At 37.8% G+C, this 14,177-nt stretch overlaps 1 protein-coding gene and 1 long non-coding RNA gene across 2 annotated transcripts; both read right to left on the bottom strand.

Moving 5' to 3' along the window:
* Window positions 1–297: 297 nt before the first annotated feature.
* LOC113072746 (mast cell protease 4-like) lies at window positions 298–1,517 on the bottom strand. The gene is made up of 5 exons (XM_026245710.1): window positions 1,419–1,517; window positions 1,190–1,337; window positions 927–1,065; window positions 601–849; window positions 298–512 (listed from the first exon to the last, which is right to left on the bottom strand). The coding sequence occupies exons 1-5, from the start codon at window positions 1,477–1,479 to the stop codon at window positions 354–356; spliced, it is 756 nt and encodes a 251-aa protein (XP_026101495.1). The 5' UTR covers window positions 1,480–1,517; the 3' UTR covers window positions 298–353.
* Window positions 1,518–13,400: 11,883 nt separating this feature from the next.
* Window positions 13,401–13,913, bottom strand: LOC113072745 (uncharacterized). Its single transcript, XR_003280336.1, has 3 exons — window positions 13,777–13,913; window positions 13,544–13,694; window positions 13,401–13,412 (listed from the first exon to the last, which is right to left on the bottom strand). It is a non-coding gene; the product is annotated as an uncharacterized LOC113072745 (long non-coding RNA).
* Between the last annotated feature and the right edge of the window lie 264 nt (window positions 13,914–14,177).

Here is a 14,177-nt window from a genome sequence, read left to right as displayed (position 1 = left end):
GCTACTTGGTGTGATATTCTGCATCTAATATAACCACATTCATTCAGTTTTAATCACTTCAGTGTCAGAAAGTGTGCAAACACATTGTATGACCACTGTAGAAATAAGAGGATTGATACGTCTAGACATTTCACTTCCAATTCTATGCTGACAATCATGATTATCATTATGAAGCATTTATTTGACTTGGATACTGTTGTGGCGGATTGGATTTTAGTTACTTGAATCCTTATCAGTAGACTACTATTATTTTATAGGGCTGCAATAATAAGCACCACTTACAAACGATGCATGACACACAGTTTGTTTATTGAACAATTAAACAAACACTTAATTCTGTTTCATTGCAAAAATCACTCAACATTTGCAATAACGGAGCAGATCCATGGAATATATGGTGAAATCTTTATATAAACTACAGGTCGTTCAGGACTGTTGCAGATATTTGGGTCACCAAATGAAGTGACACCGACTGCAGTGTTTCCACAAACCAAAGGACCTCCTCCATCCTCCTGTGAAGAAACACAGATCAACACATGACTGAAATGATACAGTACTTCTCACTAATGATGGTCTCAATTCGACAATGTTTTTACTTACACTGCAGCTTCCTCCATCTCCATAGACACACATCATCTCTGAGACTGAGAATTTGTCTTTCCATTTATTTTTGCATTCAGTGTTATTCATGATCTTCACTTCTGCTTCCATGAGATGAAAACTCTTTTTCCCTTTAAAATTCAGTCTTCCCCAGCCAGCAACACGGCAAACAGAATCAGCTTCAATGTCTTTCTCTGTTTGTATGGAAATCTTCATGACATTCTTGTTTTGTTCGACTTCTTTCTCTAGCTGTAATACAAAACGTTATCATCATTAAAAGACATTCGGACTAATTATTTAATAACAGTCATTTGAACTACTGTTACCTTCAAAAGCATAATGTCATTCTCCAAAGTGCTCATGTTGAAGTCAGGATGCATGTGGTAAGACTTCACACCAATGCGGACATAGCCTTCATTCTCTCTTAGCTCATGTGCGCCAACCACAGCTGTTAGGCTTTCATTTCTGTGTAAGAAAAGACATATTAGTATTATGAACAATACCATCATAATAGAAGTTTTTTCCCTTTATTATTGTCATATTACGATTTTGACTCATTATTGCAGTTTAGACTAAACTGAAGTCTTACTTCCAGCAATGTGCAGCGGTCATAACAAATCTATCAGAAATTAGGAATCCACCACAAGTATGTCGCCAGTTCTTCTGAAGAGAAACCATGAAAGGTCTGGAGTGTGGTTTTGCTTCTGTGCCGTTCACTATACCCACATTCACATGAGCTGAAAGAGAGAGACTGTTGTCAGTCAGCTTATTCAGCAGATACAAATTAATAAAATATGCTGTTATATAGTCAGTCTCACCAGTGAAGGTCATGTGTGGCAGCAGAGAGGCCAGCAGGAGAAGAGAGATGATGGTCATCATGGCTACAGTAGGCTCTTACTGATGGACAATATATTTATATAATGATGGGTGGAGACAATTAGCTGCCCAGAAGCTTTTTTTTTCACTCAGCCTGTGATGTCAGTAACACTGATAGTAAGAAGATATTATTTGTGTTACTTCTTCTCATGATCCTTGCTCAATCAGGCTCACCCACAGAAAATTTTCCAGCCACTCATTTCAAATCGGGCCAGCAACTTCAGCAGCTAAAAAGTGCCTCTCACAAAATCAGATAGAGGCCCTCGGTTGTTGGTCGTCAGACTCTTTCAAAAATTACATCAGGTATGATCAACTTCACTCCAATAAAGGCAGCCCATGTAGTCCTGATCAGAAAAAAAAATCAGCGTTTTAAATCATATTCTTTACTTGATTAATCAGAGGTTCTCCTTCCCAATGCAGCCAGATATTGCTTCTTTGGTCAAAGTAAGGGTCCTCCAGCTGTCATTACAAATCTCCTTGCCTATTCAGCATCGAACAGGGCTCTCCCTTCCGGTGCAGCAGGGCCGTGGCTCTCTTCAATGCATAATAATAATAATGTTGTGTGTTCCACGTTATCTGTTCATGAGATGGGTTGCCTGAGGGAAGAAACTGTTCCTGTGTCTGACCATTCTGATGCTCTGTAGCGTCGACCAGATGGCACCACTTTAAAGATGGAGTGTGCGGGATTTGAGGGATCCAGAGTGATTTTGCTAGCCCTTTTCCTCACTCTATAGGAGTACAGTTCTTGTAGAGTAAGGAGGGTTGTGCCAGTGATTCATTCAGCAGTCTGGAGTATCCTCTGTAGTCTTCTGAGGTCAGATTTGGTAGCTGAGCTGAGCCAGACAGTTATAGATGTGCAGAGAACAGATTCAGTGATGGCGGAGTAGAACTAATTCAGTAGCTCCTGTGGCAGGTTGAACTTGTTAAACTAACTTGACCCAGATTCACCAATATCCACCACAATTATTAATTCACTTAATATTTCTAATAATTTGGTGAATCCATGGAAGATATGCTGAAATATTAGTATAGATATTAGGATGCTCAGGTGAATTGCAGCATATTCTGGACCCAAAAGGTGTCAAATAACTGAGCTGTCTCCAAGCCTTTTTTTTCTCAGCTTGTGGAGTCAGTAACACTGATAGTAAGAAGATATTATTTGTGTTAGTTCCTGTCATCTGCATTAGCTTTTATGTGAAACAACAACATACAAAATATAAGATATTCATATGTGCATGTGGCTCTGGATGTGAGAATGTATGCGCAAGCATAATTGGCAATAAAGCTCTTTCTGATTCTGGTTCTGAGAATTAACTTGAACCTGGACCCGAAATATACTTCAACAAATAGATCATGTCTATGTGGTAAATATGTAATCAAATACACCATTATTTATGTTTTAACAAAAAATTTCTGTTATTAATTACTCACCCTCTTGTTGTTCCAAACCCGTAAGAACTTCGTTCATCTTCAGGAACACAAATTAAGTAATTAATTGATAAAACTGAGAGCTCTATAACCCTCCCATAGACAGCAAGGTTACTACCAAAATCATTGTCCAGAAATGTAGCAAGGACATTGCTAAAATATGTTCAACCATAATTTAACAAAGCTACAAGGATACTTTTTGTGCGCAAAGTAAACAAAAATAACCTTGATCCTTGTAGTAACCTTGCTGTCTATGGAAGGGTCAGACAGCTTAATGTGTGTTCCAAAGATGAACAGAGCCCTTATGGGTTTGGTATAAAATGAAGGGGAGTAATTAATGACAGAATTTTCAGTTTTGTGTGAAAGATCCCTTTAAGAGAGAAATTAGGTAGAGCACATGAACAAAGAATGAAATATACTTACAGGTTGTAGCCCATAAACAACAGCTTCTGCAGTTAAAGTGGGACAAGCTTTTGGGCGAATCTGGTGTTCTAACACATAATGCTACCCATCAGAACATGCTACTAACACTGTATTTTTAATATTGTAAGATTAGGTTTAGAGTTGGGTAAGGTGTTGGCATCATGAAAGCTAAGACAATCTTTCTCGTTTTGAGCGCATTTTTTTTCGGGGGAATCAAAGTTCTTGAAGCAAAGGCAACAGGCTATCCTTCTTGCACAAGATGGTACACAAGACCATTTAGGCACAAGAGTCACTTTGTACTGTGATAGGCTTAGTAACATCATAATAGCACAACACAGGCATTGATGTTACCAAGGATTAAATGTCACCACATCGAACAGCTAAAATATCATCTGCACTGGGCTCGATTCCCTTCAGACTTGGTAACAGTTCACTGTTTCCTACTCCACAGGGTCCAGAAAGTGGTCATGAAGCTGCTCTCCTGGTCCAGCTTGCACTGTGAGAAGGCATGTTTGGCATCATCCAAGGTGAAAATCCTTGCTTTACGAAGTTTTATAACACATCCTCCAAAGTTGATATATTGAGAGTGTGCATATTGTTAAACATTATTTTAATAATATCGTTAACAATGTTCAGCTCTGGTCCTTTGTCTGGTAATGTTCATGCTCTTGCTGTTACGTGTTTGGTTTCCTTCTGTCTATGGTTTCTGTCATTCTGGTTCATGTTAATTTCTTCAGTAAGCTTATCTGCATTTAGATGCTCTCGGCGTCATTTTCAAATTCCATCTAGTTTAACATTAATAGACAATGGACTTTTTTGCCCACGAAATTTCACTGACATGAACGCCACTTTACCAACTGTAGCTGTTTTCACATTCAGTGACCCCGTTTAAAAAATTTTTATTAATGTCTTTGCATTATGTTACAAAATACAAAACCAAGTGTCCATCATACTTGCTTGCCAATTTTAAAACAAAACACTTTATTACACAAAATAATGTAAAATAAGTTTCTAAATTTTCAGCTATAATAATAAAGATACATTGTCCAAAAGAAAGACAAATATGATTGGACACTTTCTTTTGTAGAAATGTTAGGCATAGTGTCATTACAGTGATATTCTGCATCTAATATAATCACATTCATTCAGTTTTAATCACTTCAGTGTCAGAAAGTGTCCAAACACATTTTACACATTGTATGAATTATGTAGAAAGAAGAACATTGATACGTTTAGTCGCATGAGCTGAACAACATCCACATGAGCTGAAAGAGGGAGACTGCTGTCAGTCAGCTTATTCAGCAGATACAAATTAATATAATATAATATGCTGTTATATAGTCAGTCTCACCAGTGAAGGTTAGGTGTGGTAACAGAGAGGCCAGCAGGAGCAGAGAGATTGAGAAATGCAAGGATGGGTGGAGACATTTGGCTGCCTGCAAGCCTTTTTTCTCAGCTTTTGGTGTCAGTAACACTGATAGTAAGAAGATATTATTTGTGTTACTTCTTGTCATCTGCATCAACTGTTATATGACACTACAAAATAGAAGTCTTTTTAAATCTTTAAAATCTTTTGCATGATTAAAGTCATTTGCATCTTGGCCAGGTCACTTCTGTTAAAAAAAAAAAAAAAAAAAAAAAAAAAAATCTCAGAAAGTTTTACCTGGTTAAATAAATGACAAATAATTAAGAGAGGCATGTATGTATTTAGCTTTTGCTGTCAGAATATGAAAATGGCTTTGTGTATTGATTTGTTTAATTTGGAAATTATATATATACTATATATATTATATATAGAATTATATATGGGGGGGGGGGTCTAGATTAGTTGCATTTTACTTAAGTAAAATTATATGCCAGTGTGGTAATAAAAAATAATCGGTAACACTTTAAAATAATGGTCCGTTGTAATAAGTAACTACGCAGGGAGTACTAGGTAGTACTACATTAACACTTAACTTAATACTATTAACTAATATAGAAGCAAGATTAACTAAGCAGTAAGTAATAGCTCATTTAGGACATAGGTAGTTCCTTATTAGGTATTTGATAATTACTAAAGAAAAATATCGTCATTCAGAACTACTTTGTAACTATGGCCAACTAATGAAGAATAACGAATTAATTACTAATTACAACAGCTACGTCTATAAAGTGAACAATTAGCTTCTTTATGGAAACGTATATATATATATATATATATATAGCCTATCCATATGATATATTTCATGAGCTCCAGTAAGTTCAATGTCTCCAACTCTAATAACTTTAACGTTAGTGATATTATGCTGGGGAGGGCTTCTCTTTAGGAAGTGACAATAAATAATGATGTTCTCTTGTCAAAACATATTTGCATCCTTCATGAAAACATTGACTGCATTTATAGTGTTAAGCACAAAACAACATCTTCCAGATTACAATGTCTGGTAGAATATCACTAGTTCCTCACAGAAATATATGGCTGTACAGTATGTGTCAGATAATTTTATTGTAAATTACTTGTGAAATCAATGACTCATTAATCAAGTGTTACCTTGTCAGTCCGCAGGAACTACTACTAATCTGGCCCATTATTTTAAAGTGAAAAACATGTTTACTCCTGACTAATTACTCAAGTGTTACCATGTACGTTTCCATAAAGAAGCTAATTGTTCACTTTATAGACGTAGCTGTTGTGATTAGTAATTAATTAGTTATTCTTCATTAGTTGGCCATAGTTCCAAAGTAGTTCTCAATGACAATATTTTTCTTTAGTAATTATCAAATAACTAATAAGGAACTACCTATTTCCTAAATGAGCTATTACTTACTGCTTAGTTAATCTTGCTTCTATATTAGTTAATAGTATTAAGTTAAGTGTTAATGTAGTACTACCTAGTACTTCCTGCGTAGTTACTTATTAACAACGGACCATTATTTTAAAGTGTTACCAAATAATCTTAATGCAAATGGAAAACAAGATTATTCTGAGTGTCTACTACTAAGTGCAAATCTACTGCAGCTCCGCCCTCCATCGACACATAAGGTTAAATACGACACGTGAATAACAGCTTCCATGGTGTAGGCAGTAATGTCTTGGGCACCCATGTGAGGGACGTTTTATTATAGATGAACACACTTAATTTCATGTTTTCTAAACTGTTGATAACATACACCCGCTTACCCCCTTTCAAAGGCTTGGAAAAGCAAGGAAAAGTTTTTATACAACTTCGATTATTCTTAAAGAAGAAAGTCACATACACCTAGGATGCTTTGAAGGTGAGTGAAGAAGTCTCAATCCACAAACAGATGTACAGCGTCTGCAGATACAAGGTATTTCATTGCACTTTAACAGGTAACCTGATATGTGCAATATTTTAAACAAGCTCTCACTTATTGAGTTTAATGCCACAGTAACGTTAGAATGCATCTCATTCTTCTTTCTGTGGCGGTGCGTTGGTCTCATAATGAGGCGCATGGTCCGGAGTGCGTACGACCAATGCATCAGTTCATATGAACTTTACTCCAAATATATGAACTTGCCTGTTTTGAATACTTTATATTTAATGCATTAGTTTACGTCCATATTAGGGTTAAATTGTTGGACTTTAAATGGAATCTACTATTGTTTTTCACCGTTGACTGATTTTGCAGAACATTTAGACTGATAACTTCTGTGCGCAGATGTGGCAAATTTGTCGCAGGACAAGCGAGATGACAGTAGTGCACGACTACATGAACTAGCTGTTTTAAATATAGTCATTTTATATTTAACGTCAGTTTATCAGTGCATCTAAAAGTATATATTTTTTAGACTATCGGTGATTCCATAGGCTCTCTTTCATGCAACTGCATGGTTTAAAAACGGCAAATAGTCATGCCATGACAAGAACAGAGTCTCTCTCTTACTCCACCCAAGCACGATTACATTGTGGATACAAGACAAGACAAGACAAGACAAGATGACGCTGACGCGCTGACAAGATGACGATTTGACAATGACCTTATCGCTGATTCATGGCACCTATTTGGGGTACACTGGCACAGAAAATGCGATTTATTTTTCGTACGCTTAATTTTCGAATCCAATGACTGCACCAAGATTTTTTGACTTGTTATCGGAAGCAGCTCATTAGATTTGTTAAAAAATTATGCAAGTAATCTTCATAGCGTCTACCCTTTTAGACAACCAAATTGTTCTCCCTGTCAGGCGCTGCAAGAATGCTCCCGGTTGATCCAACCTTTGCCTTTTCCGTTCAACTACCAGCAAAGCTTACTCATATGACGTCATGAGTATTAAACTCCTATCAGATGCTGCAAGAGCTTTTCCAGTTAAGCAATCTTGGCCTTTCTGTCTTACATCAGTGAGGCTACCCGTTCGATGCAGTGAGTATTGAGCTCCCATCGGATGCCTACTGGCTAGATAATTGACTTTTTCTTCTCCAATCCAACCATACTAGTCCATCTTCGAATACCTCCTCCTTAGAAATTCTCAGACGCAATTCTCCCATGAACCTCTATTTTAGACGGGGAAAAAATAATTTACGTGATATACTCCACACAACAGACATTTTGACAGCTGTGTGTGTATTTGACAAGTAAGACACAAGGAGAACTGATCACACACAGTTTGAAGCCGGGTATACACTGTTTGATTTATGTGCGATTTCATCAAGTTACCAACTCACACTTTAAGAATCAGAATCAGATTGAGCTTTATTGCCAGGTATGTTTACATATACAAGGAATTAGTTTAAGTGACAGAAGCTCCACAGTGCACCAGAATGACAGTGACAACACAGGACACAACAGATAATAAAACAATACAAATATACAAAGTAGCAAAAACACAATATATAATATAAACAACTGTCTATGTGCAGGTATAATATGTGCAAATTTAAAAGGTAAATAAGTATGTCTTTTAAATAATATATAACAGTGTTAACTGTTCATAAGATGGATTGCCTGAGGGAAGAAACTGTTCCTGTGTCTGGCCGTTCTGGTATTCAGGGCTCTGTAGCATCGATCAGGTGCAAACAGTTCAAATAGGGAGTGTGCTGGATGTGGGCCTATTTAACAATGGACTAAATGTGATTGTCCCACTTCAGGTCCTGGGAGATAGTGGAGCCAAGAAACCTGAATGTCTCCACTGTCGTTACAATGCTGTCCATGATGGTGAGGGGGGGGGGGGGGGGGTTGCTGGGAGTTCATCAGTTCACCAGGCGACTTGCCGCTCGACAAGAGTATACTGACCGGGTCGTAGAACAACTACAGGCCAGTGTTGCCGGACGACAGCCCCACACGGATGCGCCAGTCAGAGCTCAGCAATTCCTGGTACGACTAACGGAGCTTACCTCCACACGTTTGAGGTTATTGTGACTAGAGAGTGGTGGGTCCCAGAAATGAACAATTTGGGCCCTTAATCCCAAAGCAAAGCATTCCTGGCCCAACCCCGCGAGTTCCTGAAGGCCGAGATTCTCACCCGGGTGAGACTATCTCCCTTGTGGGCGGCTCAACAATTCCCCGTTGACGAGCCAATGCCCACTGAACCCCCAGCAGCCCTGCCTGAGCCTGGAGCCTTATACACCATGAGGGACCTTCCAGGGGGCCCCGCTGGACGGAAAAGCTTGATGGAAAACTGGTTCAGGCCTTGTTGGATTCTGGTAGTTCGGTCACCTTAGCACATCCTACCTTGGTAAAAATCTCGGATACCACTCACCTGCATACATGGCTATGTGCTGCTATGTGCCTGGTCATGCCGAAAACCAAGACGGAGACTGTCATGGAACTAGCACATTCCCATCCGATGGCGGGACACCTGGGAGCCGAAAACACAGTATATCACTTGCAAACGGATGGGCTCGTGGAGCAGTATAATCAAACCCATAAGCAGATGCTGAAATGAGTGGTGGCAGAAGATGGGCATGACTGGGACCTCCTGATCCCGTACATGCTCTTCGGAGTCTGAGAGGTACCCCAGGCTTCCACCGGCTTCACCCCCTTCAAACTGCTGTTTGGAAGGTAGCCCAGAGGCCTTCTTGATGTTGCACGGGAAGCGTGGGAGAACCAGCCAGCACCACTGCGCAGCCTGAATGAGCACGTGCGGGGAAATGAGGGAAAGAATCGACTGAGTCATGCCCCTAGTGAAGGAACACCTTGTGATTGCCCAGTGTGCCCAGCAACGACTGTATGACCGGCTGGCCCAAGCCCGCGAGTTCCAACCAGGAGAAATGGTGGTGTTCTGGTCCTGACAGCAGCATGCAAGTCGCTGGCAACCTGGCAGGGGGCCCTACACTGTGGTGGAAAGAATGGGGCCGGTAACGTACTGTGTGCAAAAGTCCAGCCACCGAAGAACAGACTAGATCTACCACGTTAACCTGCTCAAGAAATGGGTTCCCCGGCTGGAACAACTTGCAGCGCTCTCCCACACCGACCCTCCAGTCTGAAGGCAGAGCGATTCGACCAATCAGATGAAAGCAGTGTTTCAGCGCCACCCACAAGTGTGAATGAAATATTGAAGCCATAAACCTATATGTAAACCCTAAACGACAAAATAATGTTTTCATGTTTTGATCAAACATAGTTAACACAAAACATCTGCGAAACCCTAATAATTCAACATTTTTACAATAGTGCTCTCATTATAGAGTTAGCCTATATGACAATAGTTATTAATGTTCTGCATTTCTGTTTTGAACTGCATGCGTTAAAGAACAGTAGAGTGAGCATTTGAAAGCAAGTTTTAATCAATGGGATTAAACTCATAATTCCATGTAGAACACGCTTTATTCATACAACATAACATTAATATCAGGACTTATAGGCTATGTGAAAAGAGCCAGCATGCAAATGAACATGTCTGCGGGGCTCTGAATGCAAACTCCTTTTGACGCGTTCTTCACAAAAAAATGTGCAGAAACACAGCAGCTAAACTCTAAGAATTCACAGGGTTTTATTATAATGGTGTTCTCATTATAATGGTATGGGTGTGACAGTCCAGTCTTAATTATTAATATTCTGCTCTGTTGTTTGTCCTGCTTGTGCAGTGTGCTGAATTGATATCACCTTAGTACTACAATGAACCGCTTGACTCAAAAACAAATGCATCTTATATCATGCAGAACCTGATTTTACCAAGTGAGACATGTTCATGGGACAACATCTTTGTTGTCCCTGGAACAACATTGTGATTAACCAATCAGATTTGAAGAACCAGTTTATAGATTTTGTGAAGTTTACGCTTAAAACCACTGTTTGGTGCTTGTACATCAGTGTCATTCATCTATCATTTCCTCTGATTTTAGGGATTACTCATGGTTAAGGTTAGGTTTAGGTGTAGGGATATGGTATAGAATATATTTTTGGAGTAAAATTTGTTCCAGGATCAACAAAATATGTATATCATGTAAATAATATATCCACGATATATATAAACCGGCTGAAATGTTTTGAAATCACTTAAACCCTACCTGTTCGAAAAAATCCAGTCTCTGCCTGTGTCAGTTTGAGTCTACATAAAGTTCTAAATCCCTGCGCCAAGATGCTCCTCTGTCGGTCATGGATTATGGAAAGTGAAAAATAAATCTATAGGGGTGGTTGGATTTATTCACGCACTTTAAAATATTTATTTGAAGCTTCTTTATTTTCAGATTCAATAGTCTTTATCATAATAGGCTGCATATTAACTTATTGGCAGAAAACAGCAAGTTCTATGTGAAATCAGACATTTGAGATCCCCCATATAGTCATAATGCCATAATCATAACAGCCCACTAATATTCGACTGTGAGATTGGTTGTCGAATCAGGCTCCTCGAATCGAATCATCGAATCGTTGACTATTTGGGGTGACCCCTAATGTGTCCATTGAATTTTGCCACATTTATTGTGTGACATTGAATGAAAATGCAATAGTAAGTGTCTTTGACGGAGTTTAAATGCAATTAAGAAAATAACATTTGAATGATAATTTTGCCACAGTTTTTGCTTGAACATGTTACACATATCTAACAATTTGTGATACATTTTCATTTTAATTTAGTAATTTATGAAGCATTACAATTTTTATTCATTTTGCATATTAAACTAGTGTATGAAATGCCAAATGAAAATTATGTAATTTAATTTTCATTTTGCACAAAACGTTGTACAAATGTATTGGAAAATGTAAATGTAAATACAGAATGCATTGGTATTTTACATGCAGTATTGCATTGTCATTTTGCATATTACATTCCAAATTGAATATTGCTACTCATATTCTTCCATACTTCATGTGAATCGTGCAGTATGCAAATTGTTTGTGTGGCATGCATTGGTTTAAAACTGAAATATTTATAATTTTACAACGTGTTTCTCTTTATTTATTAAAAGATCTTCCTCTTTTCAATGTCTTTCTTGCTGCATTAAAGATTCATTGGTTAAATTTCTACAGTACTTCCTTGCATGTGCAGTGAGGGAAAAAAGCACTGAGATTTGGGCAGTCATCTCGAAGCTCTGCTTCAACTGTGTGATACCCTCACGAGGGGTGACAATAATTTCTGATACATCAGACCATAAGATTGCCTGTTGGGAGAGACTTGTGGCATCTCCAGACCCCCCCGTTCATTTAGCGTGATTCTGCTTGTACCACCTTCACTTACTTCAAGCTAATCAATAACGAATTGTGATTGGATGGTAATTCTGTTTTATGACAAGCTTAGTCACATTTGATTAGGCTGTTCTCACATGACAGAACACTTCTACTCCTCGCTCTGATCGTAAAGAAATGTTTAAACAGGACAAAACATGATTTTTTTTTTTTTATTTTTTTTTTTACTAAAAATAGAGCTTTTTTATATTTTATTAATCAAGACATGTTTCATCAACATAGTATTGGGAATAATACAACAAAAGTCAGTAGGCTAATTGTCTTTCTTTTACAGTTACAAACATTTTTGTCGTTTTTGCAAGTTTTCACAAATTTGCTTTCTCTAGTAGTGAGTTAAACAAATTACAGAGGTTGATGACCAGTTTATTATTTGTTATTTTGTTTTGTTTCGACTGGAAATAGCATCACCAAGATGGCAACCAAGTGAACTAATTTGAAATAACTTTGGACTTCTTGGACATTTTTATATATGATTGTGACAATGAGGACACTTCAACTGATTGATTGCCATTTGACATTTTTATTGAGAGTTTTCACAATAATTAAAAAAAAAATAAAATCTTCCTTTAATTTTTTATTAATTCACTTAATATTTCTAATAATTTGGTGAATCCATGGAAGATATGCTGAAATCTTAGTATAGACATTAGGATGCACAGCTGAATTGCATTTTATTCTGGACCCAAAACATGTCACACCAACTGCAGTGTTTCCACAAACCAAAGGACCTCCTGAATCTCCCTTTTAAGAAACAAAGATCAGAAAATCACTAGTGAAACCAGTTCATATATTAACATAAAATCTGTAAATGTTTTGTACATACTCTTGCAGGATCCTCCACGACCATGTGCACAGATCATCTGCGAGGCCAAAACTTGGATTCCCATTTACGTTGACACTCTTCGTGGTTTTCTGTAGTCGTGTTTGCCTCCAGTAGCCGATTGCTCAATATGTCATTAATCTCCTTTCTTCCCCAGCCTGCAACACTACAGAGAGTGCCTCCACTAACATCTCCTTCCTTCGGTAATGATATCCAGTTAACATAGTTATTTGGTTTGACCTTTTCCTGTAGCTGTAACTCAAAAACACAACCATTATTAAGAGATTTAATCATATTTTATAAGACTGAAATGTATTATTCTGCTGTTTTTGAGATAAGTGCTAGTGTTTATTTTTATTTGTATTTTTATTATTATTTACAATTGCCTCTTAAAATATATTTCTGAATAGAAATTCAAACATAGATAAGTCAGGTTTATTCCACTGTTTTCTGATCAGAGATTATTTAAAACAATGTTTTACAGGTCATTACCCTCAAAAGCATGATGTCATTCTGACGCGAACAGAATGTATAGTGTGGATGTGAGATGTAAGACTTCACTTCGACACGGTATGAATCCTCACTCTTCCTGAAGTCATGAGCACCAAACCACAACCGTCAGAACTCTGGATATCTGTTGAAAGAGAAATGTGTATTTATGTAATCCAAAACATTGTCTTGTTGTACTCCAGTCATTTTGTCAGTTTTAACTCAACATTGCCGTTTAGACTGAAAAACAAACCAAAAAAAAATTAAAACTCTTACCCTTTCCAGCAATGAGCAGCAGTCATGACAAACTCATCAGAGATGAGGAATCCACCACAGGTATGTTTAAAATGATTCTGAAGAGAAACCATGTAAGGTCTGGAGTGGGGTTTTGCTTCTTTGCCATTCACTATACCCACATTCACACGAGCTGAGAGAGAGAGAACTATTAGTGAGCTTATTCTGTATATAGTTAATATAGCTAATGTGCTGTTATATACAATCATTCTCACCGGTGAAGGTCAGGTGTGGCAGCAGAGAGGCCAGCAGGAGCAGAGAGATGATGATCATCATGAAGACAGTGAGCTCTTACTGACAAAACACTATATAAATGTGAGGATGGGTGGAGACACTGAGCTGCCTGCAAGCCTTTTTTTCTCAGCTTGTGGTGTCAGTAACACTGATGGTAAGAAGATATTACTTGTGTTCTTGTCATCTGCATCCACTTTTATCTGAAACCGCAACATACAAAATGTAAGATATATATGTGTGCATGTGGCTGTGGATGTCGGACACACACATAGTATTTTCATTCCTACTGTGTCACATTAACGTCTCAAGTTAAAGGTCAAGTAATATTTTATAACTGCACCATATTATATTTGTTGATACTGTTTGTTGATATTGATAGTTG

The sequence above is a fragment of the Carassius auratus genome, unplaced genomic scaffold, assembly GCF_003368295.1.
Source record: "Carassius auratus strain Wakin unplaced genomic scaffold, ASM336829v1 scaf_tig00010086, whole genome shotgun sequence".
In the NCBI taxonomy this organism is placed as follows: Eukaryota; Metazoa; Chordata; class Actinopteri; order Cypriniformes; family Cyprinidae; genus Carassius; species Carassius auratus.
Note: the sequence above shows the minus strand (reverse complement) of the source record. Positions and strands in the feature narration are given on the sequence as shown.